This window comes from Macaca mulatta, chromosome 15 (genome assembly GCF_049350105.2).
Source record: "Macaca mulatta isolate MMU2019108-1 chromosome 15, T2T-MMU8v2.0, whole genome shotgun sequence".
Lineage (NCBI taxonomy): Eukaryota > Metazoa > Chordata > Mammalia > Primates > Cercopithecidae > Macaca > Macaca mulatta.
Window position 1 is genome coordinate 119,835,546 of NC_133420.1, and position 21,272 is coordinate 119,856,817.

Consider the following 21,272-nt stretch of genomic DNA (forward strand, 5'->3'; position numbering starts at 1 on the left):
ATCAATTGCTAGTAGTATCAATTACTAGATTATTCTGTCTAGTGGGCTGCTGAAGTCTCCAACTGTAATTGCGGATATATACATATCTTTCTTGTGATTGCTTCTGTTACAAGGACGGGTTCATATACACGTTTTGTTTCACCAGGCTCTTCTCACTCAACAATCCCTTGTAAAAATCTTTTCAAATCAACCGTAATACGACTCTAGTTCACTTTTAGAAATGGCTACATAGTACTATTTCATAGTGTAAATGTACCAGAATTTACCCTACCACTCTATAGTGCGACCTTTGCTTTGTTGGGTGGGCAACATAATCCCCAGTGAAAATTCCACTGGCTTTCTCAGTCACAAGCCTGAATTTTGATGACAGAGGCTGATAGTTGAAAACTCATAGTAGTTAAGTGGACCATAGCGTATAGTAGGGGCTAGAAGGGTGCAGGGTAGACATGAGTCTGTATTGAGCCTTTTGAGAAAAGAATTGTGACATTGAAAACCATCAGTAATTCTGCTTGTAGGTCATAATAAGCCATAAAGAAAACTCTACCATCTTTTCTTTAAAAAAGAGTAGTGGTATCTTAGACAAAGATTAAATTATCTCTTAGTCATGTAGGCATATGAACTAAAGACCCAAATTATTCTTAGGATAGGAAAAAATTCTACAGATAGAATATAGGCCAAATCTGGCCAACACAGTAATTCAACCTTATTCCTTACTATGAGCAGGGTCTCTTAAATTTAATTTACAAACCAGAAAGTAAACAATAAGATAATCTAGATATAATGGGATCACAACTGTTGAGGAAGTAAGAAATGTTTGGCTTGGAGAAGAGAAGGCTAAGGAAAAACACCTGTTTAGCTACTTCAAGGACTGTCATCTGGTAAGGAAGGAGATCCATTCTGCCGGGTTTGAGAGGGCAAATGTCACCCAGATGGAGGGGGGTTGTATTAGTCAGCGTTCTCTAGAGGGACAGAACTAATGGAATAGATACATATATATAAAGGGGAGTTTATTAAGTATTAACTCGCACAATCATAAGGTCCCACAATAGGCCGCCTGCAAACTGAGGAGAAAGAAGAGCCAGTCCAAGTCCCAAAACTGAAGAACTTGGAGCTGGATGTTCATGGGCAGGAAGCATCCAGCACGGGAGAAAGATGTAGGCTTGGAGGCTAGGCCAGTCTAGCCTTTTCACGTTTTTCTGCCTGCTTTATATTCTAGCCATGCTAGCAGCTGATTAGATGGTGCCCACCCAGATTAAGGTCTGCCTTTCCCAGCCCACTGACACAAATGTTCATCTCCTTGGGCAACACCCTCACGGACACACCCAGGATCAATACTCTGCATCCTTCAATCCAATCAAGTTGACAGTATTAACCATCACAGAGGTCATGGAGTGCAAGGCACAATGGCCAGCAACACACTGGTCACTTGGTTCAATAGGGAAATCCTGGCCATGGGAGGACTTCACACAGAGCCTGCTTCCCGAGGATTTTAACCTTGACTGAGTGCATTCCAACTCTAAGGGGCTACAGCCCATGTTACAGGCAAATGACAGCTGATATGTAGTGTCAGGTGTCCCTGACTACAGCCATTCTTCAGTGGCACATCTTCCCCATCCCCTTGGCAAACACTGTGCACCCTCCCACCTCCAAGGAGCTTCTCACTCTGATTCTCCTGCTGTGAACACGCTCCACTCCTCCACCTACCCAGATCTGGATAGTCCTTCCAGATCCAGAATAAATCCCACCTCCTCAGTGAGGCCTTTTCTGATAACCCCAGCCCACCACTGATCTCTTACCACGTAATTAACACCTTTTTAGAACATAGATTTTTTCCCCCATTCAACTGAATTAAAAGTTCCTTTTAGGCAATCACCCTGCACCTCTTCAACAACCTACAATACCTTCCACAGAACAAGACGTGTAAATGAGCTTTCAAAAAATACTTGTTGATCCATTCATTTCCCCCTTTCTTTTTCATAAATCCATGTAATTTTAATTAGAGGTGGGGGCAAGTGAAAGTGTTAAGGAGTTTAGCTTTCTGTTAGGAAATGTGCTGGTAAAATTTGGCTATACAATGTTTTAACTTAATAATGATCTCTCCTGGCTGTCATTAAAGTTGACTCTCTTACTGAAACCCTTCTGTAATTAGCTGTCAAGAGAAAGGACAGGAGAACACAGAATTCAAGGGTCTGCTAACAGTGCTTTCCAACTACCAAACAGCCTTTAAAGATTTTGGGTGGGCTGTGGCATACATAGTTCATGGAAGGAACAATTACCAAGGAATTTACTAATTGAACAGAATTCAAAATGTGCCTCCGTGGAATTATGTTCTTAATCCCCAGCAGTATACAAATAGGCCCCAGGTCACCTTCTGGACCAGTCGCTGTTGATCAGGCACATCCTCCAGTGCCCTGCAGCCGGCTCCCATTCCTCTGTCGTCAGTCGCATATTAAGTATTCATCACAGGCTCCTTCTCCAGGGAAGCCTTGGGAGAGGCTGGCTGATAGAGTTTGGATCTGGCCCCCACCCAAATCTCACGTTGAAATATAATCCCCAGTTTTGGAGGTGGGTGCTGGTGGGACCCGACAGGATCACAGGAGCGGGTTTCTCATGAATGGTTTAGCACCACCCACTTCGTGCATCCCCACCATGCTGTTCTCGCGATAGTGAGTGAATTCTGGTGAGAGCTGGTCATTTAAAAGTGTAGGCGCCCTACTTCTCTCTCTCTCTCACTCCTGCTTCTGCCATGTGCCTGCTCCCTGCTTCACCTTCTGCTGTGCAGTCTCCCCAGAAGCTGAGCAGATGTCCACATCATGCTTCCTGTACAGCCTACAGAGCCAGTTAAACCTCTTTTGTTTATAAATTACCCAGTCTTGAGTATTTCTTCACAGCAATGCAAGAACAGGCTAATACATTGGCTGAACACCTGTCCCACAATCCATGGCCTTACATCATGTCGTTGTCAGCTCAGACTCCCATAACAAATATACCACAGACTAGGTGGCTTAAACTACGAACATTTATTTTTCATTCTGGAGTCTGGATATCTGAGATCAAGGTATTGACAGATTCAGTGTCTGGTGAGGGCTCGCTCACTGGTTGCAGAAGACTGTCTTCTTGCTGCATCCTTAACATGGTAGAAAGAAGGCAAGCAAGCTCTCTGGGACCTCTTTTATAAGAGCACTAATCCCATTCATGAGAGCTCCACCCCTATGACCTAATCACTTCCCAAAGGCCTCACCTCCTAACACCATCGAATTAGGGGTTAGGATTTCAACAGATGAATTCCGGGAGGACACAGACACTCAGTTCATAACACACCACATATCAAAACTCATGGTCTGATGCTACACACATGTAAGCCCATCTAGATTATGGTTTCCCTGAGAGTGGGAACTACTCATCCAATTCATCTTAGATTTTCCAGGGCTCCGGCATTGGGCATCTGGTAGAGCCTTGCTTCATATGGATTGACTTGAAGGCTACAGAGCTCTGGAGACCCTGAGCAGAGAACACCAGCTGCCCCAATGGCAGAGGCAGGAGAGAACAGTTTGCTTATGTGAGCTTAGTCTTGAAGGCCAAAGAGGATTATTTTAGGCCAAGATGAGAAGGGGCCCAGAGGGGAAGAGTTTGAGCTAAGCCCAGAAGTGCAACTGGTTTGGGAGAAAACAAGTTTCTCCTTATGGTTGGAGTATCGGGGTAGGGGTGCAGGAGATGAAGCTCCAGAAGTAAAATGAAGCCAAACTGAAAGTTTTTACACTCATAATAAGGAATTTGGATTGAATTCTGTAAGCAAGGCAAGCGAGCAGCAGACAGCTTTTAATTAGGCAGATGAGATGACAGACATGTATTTTAGAAAGATAAATAATTCACCACAATTACAGAAAAAGGTGAAAAATGCATATTTACCTTACTAGATGCTGAAAAAAACCTGATTTAATTCAGCAACCATTTCAGATTTCTAAAAAACTAGGATCATAGGAAAATTTTCTTAACTTGTAAAAATGTATGTAATCGTAAATGTTCTTGATATTTGAATACAGAAGAGCTCGCTTTGTAGCCAGGAGCAAGAAAGTAGCCTTCACCAATAGAATTGTTGACTGTACTCAAAACCCCAGCCAAGGCAATAAGAGAAGGAAAGGAATAAACTTATTATACACACAGTGAAAAATGTCTGTCCAAGTGGAAAGATGAATATAGAAGAATATTCGCTATTTTATAATTTGTGAGAAATTAGAAACAGTCTACCTGTCTAACAATAGGGAACTGTTGGAATAAATTTTAGTTCACCCATAATTTGAGTGCCAAGTGAATGCCAAAAAAAGAGAGAATTATAGGTACTAATATTGAAAGATCTCCAAAGCATATGAAGTTAGAAGAGCAAGTCACAGATCAATATATGTAGAATGTTTTGTGTTGTGTAAACAAAAAGAAGAAAAGATGAAAGAAAGAAAAGAAAAAGACGTGTGTGTGTGTGTGTGTGTGTATGTGTGTGTGTGTTTTCACACACCCTGGAAATACAAGTAGCAGATGATTGTTGTGGATTATCTCTGAGAAGAATAAAATTAGTAAGTGTCAGGAAGAGAGCTGAGAGGAAACTTTCACTCTTCACCCCAAATAGTTGTGTATTGTTTGAAACCTTTCAGAGAGGCAATATCATTTTTTTCTCTTATTTAATAAGAAAAGTCTTTCCCAAAGCAATTTTCTGGAAAGATCAGTAGTTTATTGCCATCATCAAGGCAAAGAAAAGAAAAATGGTAAGGGCATGAATCAGAATAAAAGGAAGGAAAAGAAGAAAAATGTGAAGCCCTTTAGAGGTGGAAATGAGAGGCTGGTGACTGAACAGATGGAAGAGGCTTAGAAAAAGGACGCGTTCAGCAATGACTTGGGGGTCTCAGATTTGGGGAGAGGATGGACAGTGACACATGAACAAGAAACAGATGCCAGAGGGAAAAATCGTGAATTTATTTTGAGACATGCTACACTTAAGAGGCCTCCGAAATGGGAGATGGGCAGGTTGCACCACCAGTTAGCGACACAGACCTGGGTAGATGTCTCAGTAGCCTTGAGCCCATGATGCTTGTCTCTGCTTCCATCATCACTCCTAATTGTCTTCTAATTGCCTCTACTTTAATTCTTACTTTTCCAATCATTTCTCCACACAGAAGATAGAATAACCTTTGGGAAGTTGCCAGTGGCTTCCCACCACACTTGCCAAAGTTCAGTGAGCTGTAGATCTGACCCCACACCCTGTCTGGTTCCACACACTCCAGCCAAGCAGGCGCACTCCGCTTCTGTCACCTCCTCTAGATGGGCCCACGCAATCAGGCACTGACACCTACACACACATGTCCCACCTGCCTGCCAGATAATCCCACCCGTTATTTCGGCTCCATTTCAGTATCATCTCCTGGGAGAAGCCATCCTTGATTTCCACATCACCACCACTAGCGTGGCTCCTGGTATTTTCTCTCATCCGTCTCCCCCACTGGCACTGAAGGAGCAGGAAGCAAACAATTCACCACTCTATCGCCAATCCTAGCACAGGCCTAGCACAGAATAGGGGTTCAATAGATACTCGTTGAATGAAACAATTGATTTTAAAATTGATGAAGGAATACACTAGTCAATGGGTGAATGGGGAGGGCAAGACTGGAAAAAAATCCAGAAACAAAGATGGAAAGATAAGAGGACTGCACAAGAACCAAAGGACAAAACACTTCAAGGCCGAGACTGGGAGTCCTCCAGGGAGAGGACAACAGTATCGGGGTCTGCGGGGAAGGAGGTCAGGCTGCAAAAGAATCGAAAAGGGGTTTAGATTTCATATGAGGGGGCACTGATGGACCTTTTCCAGATCACTATCCACGGACCGAGAGAAGCCGATCACTGCATATTGATGTGAATAAGAGAGGAAGTGAAGTGGGGAGGAAAGGATGCACAAGGGAAGAGAGAGGGCTTCGAATGGAGGCACGATGGAAGGAAGGCTGATTTAGCGGGGAACAGACCTAAGGAGTGTGTCCCTCTCCCTGTATATGTAATTATAAGACAAGCAAAGATAGTAAGTACTAAAAACACAGAACCTCCTAATGACTGTATTACACATTGCTGCTGTCTGCACCTTAAGGTTGAATTCACTGTACCGTGTGGTGTAGACGCTACCAGCTGAGCTACTGCATTCCTCTTCCTGCCTCCCAGTGGCAGCAGGGCAGTGGTTCTTCACAGCACAAAAACTGGCAAAACTTCAAATCATGACTTTTTTGTCCCAACAGCCAGAGATGTTAACCATTGGCCAGCACACCCCTGCCCTGGGGGTCCAGCAGGAGGGAGGGAAGGAGGGCAATGAGGGGGACGGGGTTGTGGTCAACACCCGGACATCAGAATTCTCCCCTCTGGCTGTTAAGTTGTGAGTCTTATTTTCTCCTCTCACCTGAGTTAATAAGTCATTCTGCAAATGAGGTTCTTATCTATTACAGGAGTTGCTACTTCCAGTGAAAAAAGTCACAGCTCAGTTCTCTACATAGTGCAGCCATCACCTCCTTACAAATAACAATCCTTTAAAAAGCAGTTTCTCTATCCAGAGACCAGAGGAGACCCTGGAGGACTCAGCCCTAAGAAGGGGTGAGGTGGGCTGACCAAGCAAGGGGTACCATGATCCCATCAGTCATATGGACGTGGAAAGTCAGAGGACGAAAGGAGGCTTCTCAGCATGTGGGAAGCAGGAGGGACTCAGGGGCACCTGCCAGGCCCTGGGCCCTGCCAGCTCACCCACTTACCAGTGACCTTCTGTTCTCAGCCCAGCTTCCCGAAAGAGGCGCCACCCTGCCTGGTTCCCTTTTCTGAGAGTACTTGTTTGCTATTTGTTCTTTAATTTGGTCAAACCCAAATAGAAACATGCACCAATATACTTTTTAGAACTTCCATGATAGCAAACCTTAAATTGAGAAAATCACATCTGTAAATTATTATTATTGTTATTATCGTTTGCAGATTAGGGGGAAAACCCCATGGCTTTTCCATTTTACTGGTGAAACACCTTGACACAGAAGCATGTTTCCCCTCCTGGGTGCCTCTGCCTCCTGTGACTCAAAAGCATCAATGTAAGGTGGCTACATGTCCTGCTGCTGGGCTTGCCCCCACCTCGAGGGACCATATCAGGTGTGATGCTGCCAGGGGCAGGCAGCCACCCGGGTCCCCACACCCTGAACCAGCTTGTGAACCACAGCCATGGGCCCTTGCCACTTAGCCCCATAAAGACCTACTCACAGCTCCCCTTGTGGACAGTCACAGTTTATCTGTCTTATAGCTCAGACCCCTACTCTAGCATCCATCTATAGTAAACCCTGAACAAACATTTGAGGAATTTAAAAATGTTTCTCTATTTGGGTCGGGCACGGTGGCTCATGCCTGTAATCCCAGCACTTTGGGAGGCTGAGGCAGGCGGATCACCTGAGGTCAGGAGTTCGAGACCAGCAGACCAACATGGAGAAACTCTGTCTCTATTAAAAATACAAAATTAGCTGAGTGTGGTGGCGCATGCCTGTAATCCCAGCTACTTAGGAGGCTAAGGCAGGATAATTGCTTGAACCCGGCAGGCAGAGGTTTCTGTGAGCCAGGATCGCACCATTGTACTCCAGCCTGGGCAACAAGAGCAAAACTCCGTCTCAAAAAAAAAAAAAAAAAGTTTCTCTATTTGATACCCAAAGGAACAGTAATAAAATCTGAGACTCTTTCAGACAAGTTTATCTGATCATTCCTTATCCCGTATTTCCATATTGTTAGGAAACAGAAATCCCTACAAGTGGTTCAGGTCAGTTAGTGGCTACTGTAGAAAATACTTCTAGAGTTTACATGTATTTTGGAGGGTGAATTGTATATGTCCACTTGACTGAGCCATGAGATGCCCAGATATTTGGTTAAACATTATTCTGGTGTGTCTGTGAGAGTTTTTTCCTTTTTGATAACATTAACATTTGAATCAGTAGTAGACTGAACAAACAGATGGCCCTCCCCAGTTTGTGTGGCTCTTCTCCAATCCGTTGAGGGCCTGAATAAAACAAAAAGCCTGACCCCTCCCCTGGATAACAGAGAATTCCTCTTGTTGGTCTTCCAGCTGGGACACTCTTTTGTCCCGCCTTCAGATCAAACTGAAACATTGGCTCTTCCTGGGTCTCAAGAGGCCAGCATCAGAACTGGAACTGACACTATCAGCTTTCCTGGGTCTGGCCCACCCTGCAGACCTTGGGACTTGCCTGCCTCCAAAATTATGCAACCCAATTCCTTATAATAAATCCCTTTTATTATAAGAAACTCTTGGTTCTGTTTTTTTCTGAAGAACCCTGACTAATACTATTAAAAACAACTTGGGAGAACACCCATTTCCAGAAGGCTCCTCAGATACTGGAAGAGGCCCTGCCGGACACTGAGCAGAGGAGGTTGGGAGGTACGCCTCCCACCTCCCCACCTGAAGGCTAGGAGGCCTGCTCCTCCTCACAGCTCACAGTGCTTCCTGGGGACCACAGAGTCAAATCTAGGACGTCTGAGCACACTTGGGACCCTGAACCACTTGGCCATATTTCATATCACTGTTAAGCCCAAGGCTGCAACTTATTCGTCAAGAACATGGTGTGTTCTCCAAGCACTGAGGCGGAGGCGCCATCCAGACCTGCACAATTCTAGGGCCCCACTAACACACTTGTAAGTTCATTCCTGAAGGACAGTCACCATGGACCAACTTGAGGTCCTCATTCCCACTGCGTGAGGAGTGCCTTCATGTCTAGAAGGAATGTGGACATCCAGGCCACTGCTTGACCCACACCAGGGCAAAGACAGGCCCACACAAGTCCACAGAGGAGCAGCAGGCAAAATCTGGAAGTCTGGAAACTGCTCCTAAACAGTGCAGGGTGGGGTGGCGTGCAGATGGCACTGAACCGATGGCTGTTGAAGTTGGGTGGTGGGTGATGTGTCCTGGGGCCTCATTTTACCATTCTCTTTATTTTGTTGTGTTTATATGTTTCGTATGTTGATGTATGTTTTAAAATCCTCATAATAAATGTTTGAATTTTGTAAAAGGGTGTTTTACAAGCCATGTTACAAGGTTGGCAGGTGACCTTGCAAGACAGGCAGGGCTGCAAGCAGAGGAGGTAGAGATCAGTGTGAGGTGGGTTAGGCTCCCTCACCCTTCATTTCATGTCAGGGATGGGCAGGACGAATGGGCTCAAGGCTATCTTTCTCCTGCTGCCAGTTTTTAGGGGCCTCTCCTGCTGAGTGGGTTGTGGAGGTCTTTTTGTTAAGAAGACCCAAGGCATCCAAACCAAGACTCAAGGAGGGAGAGGCAGCAAGGAGGGATGCGCTAAACCCTGGGTGGTGAGGGAGCTCTTTGGTATTTGACATGGTACAGCCCAAGGGCACATCCAGGAACTAAACCATGTGCCTGGCAGGGGCCAACCTGTATTTTTGCCAGCCTGACGCACAGCTCATGCAGTCAAAATCAGCAGGGAGGGCCCACCATGGCCAGAAGAGAAACCTGCACTACTCACTTTAATCTTAGAAAGACGCCTGTGCACGCCGGGCACAGTGGCTCATGCCTGTAATCCCAGCACCTTGGGAGGCTGAGGCAGGCAGATCACTTGAGGCCAGGAGTTCAAGACCAGTCTGGGCAACACAGGGAAGCCCCATCTCTACAAAAAGTAAAACAATTAGCCAAGCATGGTGGTGTGTGCCTTTGTCCCAGCTATTCGGGAGACTGAGGTGGGAAGATAGCTTGAGCCTGGGAGGTCGAGGCTACAGTGAGCCATAATCATGCCACTGGATTCCAGTCTGGGTGATAGAGTGAGACTCCATCTCCAAAATAAAAAAAATGCATATGCTAGGGAATAATGGAATACAGTTGGCCCTCCAAATTCATGAAAATATTTTTTAAATACATGATAAAAATAACAATACAAAAATAAAAAATAACACAAATCAAACAATGCAGTATAACAAATATTTGTGTAGCATTTACATTATAATAAGTATTAGTAATCTAGAGATATTACAATTATAGTAGACGGTATATGGAAGATGTGCCTAAGTTATTTGCAAATACTGCATCAGTTTATATCAGGGACTTGAATATGCTCAGATTTTGGTATCCATGGGGTTCCTGGAACCAATCCCCCTTAGATCTCAAGGGATGATTGTACACAAATCCCTCATAATTCACTTACATTTTGTCCATCTTCTGGAGGGGCAATAAGTCATTGTGAAGGGCTGGGTCTTCCAGGCAAAGAACGCTCAAAACAACTACGTTTTCATTGTTTTATCTTAAGAAATAGAAGCCTTCTGTGACTCCTGCTTTGGTAAAAACTGTAAGAGGCCCAGAGTATACAGTACCTCTACTAAATACCACCTTGGGGGTAAATTCTTTGTCAACAGAGCTAGAACCATATTTTGATTTTTTTTTTAAACAGAAAGTTTCTATTTGGGCAGGTGGCAGTGGAAATTTTTAATGTTTGCAAAGCAAAAAGCACTATTGTCAGTAGATTGCCAAGCAATTATATTTAATGGAATTTGATAAAATGAAGTTTGTCAGAATGACCTTAGAGTAGAGAGCATTTCTGATGTGAGGCTGGGTGAAGGCCAAGTTCCAGAGTTTGAAGGGTTCATACAAGTTTAAATTCTTGAAATTTGGAATGGACTCTTTGCTTCTTTTTCTGCCTATTCAATAGACAAACATGAGGAAAGCCTTTTTTGAGGGGTTCTCCACTTTGGGAAAACCATGCATTTCAGATAATATCTGAGGATGGCTTCAAGTCGGAAGTAAGCAGCACTATAACAATGAGCTCTTTGAACATTTTTCTTCTTGGTTTTGAGGAGCTTCAGATATCCAGACAGCTGCTGGGGCGTCAGGCACCTGCAAGCACCAATGGACCGGGTAAGGCACCTGTTCGAGCTGTCTCCTCAACTTCTCTTTTCTGCAGCTTCTTCCAGCATCCAGGCTTCAATGCAGATCCTCACAGGCACCTGGGCTCATGGCTAGAAACCCAAATCTTCACTAAATGGCAGTGGTATTTGCCAGACCAGCTGTGGTGCAGAGTAAGGTGTGTCTGAACCCAGAATCCACAGATCATAGAATCCATGAATCTAACTAAACTGCTGCCACCTGCCTTAGAAAAAGACCCCAGCCAGAGGTGCCATCCAGTGTTGAGAAGATGCTCGCCAGCCAAGAAGAGCAGTGGTGGTCCCCTCTTCCAGACATGTCAGATGTACAGGAGGGCTGAGGTATATCCGGCACCTTCTCACCAATTCTCCTCACAAAGATGAAGAAGACTAGCATGGCCTGTAACCATGGAAACATGGCCTTTGGCCCCTGGTATCTCACTGGGGGTCAAGTGGTCCAAACAGGGATGCCTAATCCCTCTCACCCCAGTGTAACTGGTGCCACTCTGCTTATTTATAACCATGACTGCTCTGCAACTGTGAAGTGGCCACTCAGGGAAAATTCACCAATTCTAGCACTGGGAGACATGGACTAATGACTCCCAGTGGACCCTCACATTGTCACACTGTTGTTGTTTTGGTGGGGAGGGGAGAGGCGAAATCACAATGGGGTCAAAATATTTTGTTTTGTTTTTTAACTCACAGAACATAAGTAATTATGAATTTGTAAGACCAAAACCAACTTGTAAGGCATATCGTGCACCTGCACATCCCCACACCCCTGTGACACACACACACAGACACAGAAACACACACACACGATGGTCAACATCCACCCACTCAGTAGGCTGTTCCTATGCTCACTGCCTCCCACCTTAAAGATATTATTTATCCACCACATATTGTAGAACTCTTATGATAAACTGCAAAATTGCCCTTTACCCAGGAAACACACATAACTGGTCACTTCTTTCCACTGCATCTGCAACCATTTTTTTTTTTTGTGAATTAAATAATTCACTACCTCTATTACCCTTGGGTATTTTCATTGAACATGCTGGCTCCTCCTTGTTGCTTTCCTCTGAGCCCCACCATGGACTTGGGTCCTTGCACTGCAGGGTCTGGCCCTGGTCCCCGTGATCCAGCAGGTGTCCACCAGGTGAGCACACTCCTGATACTGCAGTGTGTTTCCCTGGGCCCATCTCTTCCAATTGCATTAGATGCTGGAGCAAAAAACGATACCGATCCTGATGCCACCATTTCTGCCTCGGCCAGGCCCCCAACCCATAGAGACCAACCCCAGCACAACCCTGCCTTCAACTTACTGCAGCCTGGGACAGCCAGGTCCAGAGAGGTGAGCTGACTGCTCTAGCCCCACACTAAGGTGGTGGTGGAGCTGCAGCCCAGGTGTCCTGCCTTTCACCAGTCCAGGACCTTCACCAGCCCAGGTGTCTGCTCTAATCTCCCCTACCCTAAGCCAGGCACTGCAGGCCAGCAGCACCAGCACATCCTGCAGGGCCAGCCTGTTGGCTGGAAAGCCAGTCTTCCAAGTGGGTTCACGTGTTTGCTGCCCAGGCTTTCTGTTCCCAGGACTCTGCTTTAGTGACAGTAATCATATATTCCTCAAAACTATGACATATACTCAAAGGTAAGACACCATGCGGAGGCAGAGGAGCAGCCATCTGTTCCTTATAGGATGGAAGTTTTGTCGTAGCTTATCTTTTTCTTAAACATGAATATAAAAGAAATGACTGAGATAATTGGGTATTTCTAGAAATACGACATTTCCTATTTTCTAACAAGAAAGAAAACCCCATCCAAAGTCATCACAAGTCATCTACCTGTGGCCTGTGGGGGGTGTGTGTGTGTTGTGTGTGTGTGTGGTGTCTGTATGGTCATGTGTGGGCGTGTGGTGTGTCTGTGCATATGTGTGTGTATGTGTGAGGTGTATGTGTGGTTTGTGTGTATGTGTGGAGCGTGTATGTGCCTTTAACACATCTGTGCTTGTGTCACATAAAAAGAGATAACTCACTATCCAGATCAAATTAATAACTTTATCTATTAATTTCAAAAGAAATTCTTAAGCTATTTTTCAAACCATTTAGATATTTACACGTAAGCCATCCATATTATAAGATTTTTAAACAATTTTGAGAAAAAAATCAACTTTAAAGTTCAACCACACATCAAAAAACAACTTTTCAGTCTAGAAGTAAAATAAAATTCTACAATATTACAGTAGAATTGATAGTTATTTTAATATAGTTAAAATAACTTTTGTATGATCTTTGCTCACAGTTACCAAAAGAATACAGCTCTGAGAAAATGAAAATTTAAGATATTTTTATACACTTTGTCAAGTGAAAAAAAATTAAGAATAAATTTTTGAGTAAATGTAACTTACGAAGACCACCTATAAAAGGCAGCAGAGCATTTACAAATAAAGCAAATGATTTATACCACCCCAATCATTTGATGCACAAATGGGAGAGAGAAAATAATTTTTAAAGAGTCCTTGTAAAAACAGAGCTTTGTTCCAAAAGGGAAGCATATCAGGAAGTGTCCAGCATATCAGGAAATAATGCCGTACTTTTCTGATCATTCAATCTCCTATAAATAGCTTGCCATTTTCCCTGTCAGTAAATGTACAACACTCCACAATCTGAAACCTATATAACTTCGCTGGAGCCTTCACAGGTGTTTATGAATAACATAATCTGCTGGCTCACTGAATGCTGACGCTGTTGGAATAGCTCTGAGCAGCGGGCACCTAAAACCATTGCTTTTACATTGAGCCTCCTGATTCTTGCCCTTGGCACTTGGGTCAGTTCTAAATATGGTCACTTCTTATCCTTTTGAAGTCTGTGCTGTGATGTGCTCTAAGAAGGAGCCCGTCTTTTGGGGACCACGCTGGGGCCAAAGGCAAATCCAGTGCAGCCCACACAGTATTGCCTCCTGCTCCAGCCTCGCCCCCTCCAGCAGGCAGTTTCAGAGCTGAATGCCAAGGCTGTGCTTGTCTTCAGATGGCCCAGTGGCTCTTTAAAAACTGAACCCCTGCCTCCTGTCCCCTGCACTGTTCATATTCCTTCCTACAGTCTCCCCACCGTGGATCTGAGGACGGAGAAGGTGGAGGACCAGGATATTGCCTTTTGAACCTGCTTAAAGACCAGCAGCCTCCTTGAGTGATGGGGGTCCTACCCAGCTTTGACTTTAGGATAAGATAATTTAAAGGAGAGCAGCACCGTAATCAATACTCATTTGTATTTCTTTTAGGTCAAAATATCAAACACTTTTAAAATGGAAATTTAATGAAACTATTCATTGTTCTTTGCTGTTGGATTTTTCTTTTCTGTCAAGAGCATAGTTTCTTGTTCTTTCTTTTACGTCACCAAAAGAAAAAAAGGAAATGTCAAGTACACTTAGGGGAGTAAAAAGGTGCTGCCAATGAGGCCCAGCTGAAAAGAATATAAACCTCCAGGCAGAGTAAGCTGCAGCCTTCCTGTGTGCATAGCCCTGTTCTGTTATTTAGCAGCAAACTCAATGATGGACCAATTAGACATGCTTAGAGCTTTGAATTCTCCTGTTGCTCAGGAACTTCTTCCATGTTTAAATTTTAAGTCCATCATTAATTCACATTCTAAGCTGTTGCTCAAATAGTTTAATGTTTCCTAGATGATCAAAATTCACCAGACTTCTGTACTTTACAGTCCCTGTTCTCAGATTAAGTCAAAATATTTTTGAATTATAATTCATGTGTGCAATATCCTAATATCACCTGGTATTTCTTTGAGGGGAAAATCTATAATACAGTATATAAATTTTCCAGGAAACTAGAAAACATTTGGGGGCTTTATTTTTAATTTAGAAAAAAATTACATCAAAGAGAATAATGCATCCTTTCCCAAACCCTAAACCCTTAGTTTTTACGATTGGTATCTAGTCATATGATAAAGATGGCCCATTTCTATCTACCAGAAATCTTTTAAAGTAAGGATACCAGTAGAACTATTCAAAAATTCTAAATAATGCCAAATTAAGATTGTTTTCGGTTAATAATTTTTCAATAAAATAAGTTCACAGTTTTAAACTCAACATAGGCAATGCGGGAGTTTGCACATGTGCGCCAACAGAGGGCCATGTGATAATTTGAATCAAACATGCACACACACTTTAGCATCTGGTTTTCTTTCTGCGTGATTTCAAACTTCTCCAGGAAAGCAGAGGACAATGCCTGCGTTTATGTTCACATCACATCACTACTCACGGCTGCTAATGAACAAGGAACCAAACCATGGATGGTACAGAACCCTAATTAGTCATGCCATGCACCCCTCAACCCGTCACTGCAACCCCTTAAATTTGAGGCATCACAAAGTAACCCCAAGACACAGACAAGCTCTCTGCAGATCCAGTCCTTTGACTATGAATACTACTGCTGATGCTGCCAGTAAGTTACAAACCTTACAGCAACAGATTGTCGATGCAGAGCCATTTTATTTTAGTACATTCATCATTATTTTGCCACATTTGACCTTTCAAACTGGATGATGGCCTTCCTTCTTTAAAAAGCAAAAGCAAAGTTCTAAGCAAAGTGATTCAAACAAAAATTTAAAGCCATAAGTTTGAGAATTCTCCCTCAATTTGAAAACTACTCTGTTAAATATGACAGGTAGAAAAAGCTTTGCCAAGGTCTATTTGTCTATTTGAAATGTAGGCTTTTTAAAACAGCAATTATACTAACAACCCAGAAGTAAACACAACCTCAAAGCTGTCAGGGATTTTTGGTTTGGTTTTTTTTTTTTTTTCTTTTTGTTTTTGGCCCCTGGTTATATAATTTAAATAAGCAAAACAAGAAGAATATTCTGTTTCTCTTAAAATAAACTAACCCAAATATGCATATATTATGCTCATCTATATCCCTTTGGTAAAATATAATAAAACATACTTAGAAGCTAAAATGAAGGTTAAATTCAAAAGCAGACTGAAAAGGTGAAGAGGCCCTCTTTTAACAACAATGGCCACATTCATCTTCAAGCACTTTTTATATAGTTAAAGGTAATCCACAAAGTTAAGTATCTCTGTTAATATTTTAGTTCCGACCAGATACTGCATTTTACCTGAGGATGCGTTCTGCTAAATTTTTACACTGGAATCTGCAGCCAATATTTACGAACAGACATCCTGGGGGTTTCTCAGTGTTACTGAGGACACTGTGGGGATAGAGTTTGTGTCTCATTTCTTTCTCAATACAAAGCCATGCCTTGGAGTGGCAGGATTGAAATACTGCAACTTCCATCCTTAACCCCTTATGTAGGGGGTGTCTGCTCGGCTGTGGAGGCTGGTAAAGCTCTGAGCTGCCCAACGGGCAGAAGGAAATAACCGCGTGGCAGATTACTTGAACTGTGCTGAGGCTTTTTCCTTAAATATCATAACACGCTTGCATAAGGGTGGAATTTTATTGACTACATCGTGCTTTTATCATCTTTGTGTTGGAGGAAAAAACTCCTTTCCAGCCTGTGGCTCCAAGCGCAGCGCCCTAGTTCCCTTTTAGCACATTTAAATGGAAGACTACAGTCACCAGAAAAATAGTCCCAGAATTCTCATTCCGCTGCTGTAAAGGAGAACCTCTCCTTAGGGAATGAAAGACAAACCCCAAGAAAACCTGGCCTGGGTGAGAAAGTAAAGCCCGTCGAAGAGAAAGCAACACAACATTTGGCCTGCTCTGCAAGGAGCTGGGAATTCTTGCTGCGGGGTCAACAAGATGCCTACCCTCCCTCCAGGGAAGACACAGCAGGAGTAGGGCCGCCACTCAGTGCATCTCTCCTCCCCGGGGCTGCCCTGGGCTCCCCAGCGCGTTTCCTAGATACTAGGCAGGCCGGACCCCCGCTGTCCAGGGCTGGGCTCCCATGACACTGACCAGACATCTGGTAAGCCAGGTGGCAAAGGCGTGCCAAAAAAGTGGAGCCCAGGGAAAACCGGGACGGAGCGGTCATCCGAGTGGTAAACCTTCTCCCAATGGATGCGGGAAAACCGCATTTGTAGTTCCCTCCTCACCGCTGTCAAGCGAGCTGATTGCTAAGGAGTGCGCATTTCCTTGCCTCTAACGTGACAGTCGCGGGTGCGCCCCGCACCCCGGACTTCAGGGAATGAAGGAATCTGTCCCGAACTGGCCCCCACCCTGGCCCCAGAATCCCCAACCCTCAGGGCGGCCGGCGCCCGCACCCACCTTGACCACGTAGGTGACTCCAGGCCCCAGCACCTGGTCGCTGGCGTGCGGCGCCCCCCGAGGGGGTCTGGGCAGCGGCTCGTCGCCCGGCCGGCCCTTCCTGGCGGTGCTCATGGCCGGGGCGCGGGGCGCCGGGGGCGCGCTGCCGTCCGGGGCGGCCAGGCTGGGCGCGCTGCAGCTGCCCGAGAGCCGCGCGCCCGCCCGCTCCCGGGCGGCCGACGACAGGCCGCGGAGGCCCGAGCTGGAGAGTTTCAGGTGGGACACCTTGTGGAGCAGGTGGCCCAGGCTGCCGGGCCCATCGTCGGGCGCCTTGCGCAGCGCCTCTCCGGACACCAAGTAGGGAGCCGCCGCCGGGGTCGCGCGCGCCGCTGAAACCTTGCCTCCGCCGCCGCTCACCGACAGGCTGTGGAGAAGGTCATCGACCGATGTCACCGAGTCATTCCTGAAGCGGTTGTACTTGGTGCGTGGAAGCATGCCCCTCCGTGGGCTCGCTGCATCCGCCCGGGCGCTGCTGGTGCCGGCCCTGGCGCGGGCTGCCGCGCATAGCAGGCGAGCCACTGTCCCCGGAGCGGGACGGAGAGTGGGGGCCCCGGGACAGCCTTCTGGAGAGCGAGAACAGAGCAAGAGGATGGTGCTCTCCCACCATTAAAAGCCAGCACAGCAGCGGCCGCGCAGCCCCGGCCCTGGAGACCGCTGCTTGGGGTTGCACGTTTGCTTTGCAAAAGTCATAGTTGCCTCTGATGGAGCGCCCAGCTGCTTGGGGCTGCTAACAGCAAAAGCATGACTCACTCTGAGAGGAGACCCTTCTCAACAAAGGCTCGGTGAGCACTGCAAATCACTTCCTGTAGCAGAAAAAAAAAAAAAAAAAGAAAAGAAAAAAAGGAAAAAAAGAAGAAAAAAACGACATCCACCCGCTGACAGCACACTAGAGCCAATCAATTCTCAAATTTCCTTTTTCTACCTTCCCAGATATTTCCTTCCAACCTTTGATTTTTCACCTTCCCATCCCCCACAATCTGCATTTGTGCCAAAGGTAAATCCAATCCAGTTCCTTCAAATCGTCAAATGAACTTTCTGAAACCCATTATTCTGTTAGGTTTTGCTCGTCCCTGCTCAGCCCATCTGTGTGAGCCTGTAAAAGTGTCTAACAGCGATGCGTTAAAATGTGACGAAGGCTTTTTAAGAATCAGATCTTCAGCGAATCCTGATGAATCCTGACTTGGAAGGCAGCATGAATTTTTAAATAGAAAAAACAAAAAGGATATTCACCCTCAGGTGAACATAAAATACCAATTTCCTAGATTTTTCTTTTTCTTTTCAAATTAACAGAGCAGCGATGACAAGTGTCTTTGTAGCAATGCAGTTCCTCCAAAAAAAAAAAATCTGCATATGAACTTCTGCACAGTGCCAATCAAGGGGTCTTCCCTGCTAATTTACAGCAGTCTTTCTCAGCCAGGGTTAAGTTGAATATCCACTTCCAAAAAAGAAGAGTGCGTCTTTGACGAGTGGCAACAGGCTCCAGAAATCCATTCCAAAAAAGGGGCTGCATTTGAAGCTTTATTCCTACTGAATGTGTTTAAGCTCTGGAAAAACGCCTAAGAAATGCTACAAATACATTTCAATGTTCCTTCAGTTGCTGCTTGCAACCCTGCAGTCAGGAAGGAAAAAAATGCAGCTGTTCTCATTGCACATCAAATCCACAGGGGGGAAAATATGCCTTCTTTTCAGGAGTCAGGCTCGGGCTTGCAAGTAAAATGCACAGGCCTTCTTTCTCTCAGTTAGGAGAGCAAGACTTTCACTGTCCCCAAAGGTCTGCCCGAGACTGAAGCCCTCTGACTCTTGACCTCAGTGGGCTCTGCCAGGCTTCCTCATTCATTAGGATCACCTGCTCCACAGTGAAACACTCACTATCAAAGTTTCCCCGCAACTTCTGAGCAAGCGAATAAATTCAGTTCTAGCACACTCTCAGGTCACCCTGACCTCTCACGCCCATGATCGAACATGTGGGGCACGTGAGGTCCTGAGTCTTGAACCCTGCTCTACGGAGCAGGGTTTAATGAGCGCCACTCATGGCGGGCGAGCGGGTGAGGCCAACCCCTAGGACGCAAGAGCGCAGAGGAGCCGCGGCGTCCCCGGTACAGGAAACGCGTCCCCACGGCTCGCCTCCTGTGCGCAGCCCTAGCAGAACAGCCACACGGCACTCATTTGTTCCCGTTCCCTGGCTTGCATAGCAACAGCAATTGCACACCCCATAGATGATTTTGATGGTTATCAGAGTCCTCCCCAGATCTGTAGCGAAACAGCCCTATCATTCCCAAAGCGAGATCTTCATTAGATGCAGACAAAAACAGCAAAATGTGAATGAAATGCTGTTTGTGTGAATGAAAAGGCTAGCGAGCGAGCCAGCGTTTCTGTGAATGAAGCAGGGCCTTGCAGCCGGTGCCAGGCAATCCCCTGGGCTCCAGCGGCCTCAGCCAATGAGCGGCCGCCCCGATGACTCATTCAACAAAGGCTTGCTCAATAGTGGAAGATTCCATTTCAATCAAAGGCGGGATCTTTTATCCAACGGCAGTGTGGGAAAAAAAAAAAGGAAAAAAAAAAAAAAAGAAAAAAAAACACCCAGCCGGACTGCAAAGATACCGGGAGGAAGAGGCCAGCTGCTGTGGAGAGGAAAAGCTGTTTTACAAGGGAATTTGAGATCCCTTGGTCAGGTCTGAGTGTGAAGAGGGTCTCTCTTGGAGGTGAGCTGTGCCCCTAAACTTTCATTCAGCAGTTCATTTACATCAAGGAACAACCATGAATGTGCCAGTCGTTCAGCTTTTATTATGAATGTACACCGAATGCACGTTCAAAACCTAGGTTCCTAGCCCTTGATTCTTTTTTTGTGAAAGGCATGTAGAACACCTGTACACGTTCTGAGGCTCCAGGGAGGAAAAAAAAAAAAAATCCAAAGCTAAGTACTTAACCCTTTAGCCAACAGGAGACTTTTATTTCTTTTATTATGAGGCCAGTGGAGGGAAATTGGTCATTTTAAAATATAAATAGCAATATAAATTTACTATATATGAAAAGATATGTAATCAAAGACGGAAATTAATATTCCAAGAACACAGTAGTACGGTAAAACCTCACTTACCTGGAAAATAGTATCAACACTTTGGAACGTAGCAGAGAGGTGGAAAAAGAAAAACCCGAAGGCCTCTCAGCATCAAAAGGAGGCTGTGCAGCCCACACAGAAGCTCACACACCCTACTCATGAGAAAACCCTTTGCCCTTGCTGGGGAGCTGTTCATGTTTATTTTAGACCCTGTCGCAGAAAGCCCACATATCTGCTTGATGAACGTAGAGGCAGATGACAGAGGAGACCACTGCGACAGAAAATGCTAAATGTAAATGAAACTTTCTGATGCTGGCTTGCTTGATAGCCTTCTGACAACATGGAAGGAAGCAGGAAAATAAACTCCATTTTAAAGTCAGCCTTGAGATTCACCAAAGCCAGGCAGGCTGGGGTAATTTACAATGAGAGCCTTTCTGGCATGTTGTGGTTTTTCTTTTTTAAATCAATGCTTAAACACGTATTTGCTTTCTATGGTTGCCATAACAAATTACCACAAAATCAATGGCTTAAAATAACACAATTTATTATCTTCCAGTTTGTAGGTAAGAAGTCCAAATGGGTCATGCTGGGATCCAGCAGGGGTGTGGGCAGAGCTGGTTCCTCTGGAGGCCCCAAGGGAGAATCCACAAATTTCTGAGAAGGTGCCATGAGCTGGGCCCTGGGGAAGGTGGTTTTGCCTTCTGGAAGGCAGAAAATCTGAAATTAATGCTATAACCTAGTTAAGGCTGTGTGAATCTTTAAATATGTGTGAGATACAAAAACTTGACCAAAGGAGTGAGCTTGACCTGAGGATGCGGAGGTGACCCCTGACCCCAGTGGAGGCATCCTCCAGGTAGACTTCACAGGAGGAGACTGTGTGGGCAAGGGCTCCAGGCCTGAGCAGTCTAGAGTCTCCCAGAATCCCTGGTAAGCTGGTTGGGTTGGTGAGGGGGTCAGGAGGGCTGGGCACTCAAAGAGGCTTAGAGGGGTGATGTGGTTTGGATGTGTGTCCCCTCCAAATTTCATGTT

At 45.2% G+C, this 21,272-nt stretch overlaps 1 protein-coding gene across 2 annotated transcripts in view; it reads right to left on the reverse strand.

The window, feature by feature from the left end:
• The window catches only part of SHC3 (SHC adaptor protein 3), a 173,815-nt gene extending 155,514 nt beyond the window's left edge, over window positions 1-18,301 (reverse strand). The window contains exon 1 of one of the 2 annotated variants that reach the window (XM_077964975.1): window positions 17,147-18,301. In XM_077964975.1, coding sequence (XP_077821101.1) covers window positions 17,147-17,620 — 474 coding nt within the window. In that variant the 5' untranslated portion in view covers window positions 17,621-18,301. 2 annotated transcript variants of the gene reach the window in all.
• Window positions 18,302-21,272: the final 2,971 nt, after the last annotated feature.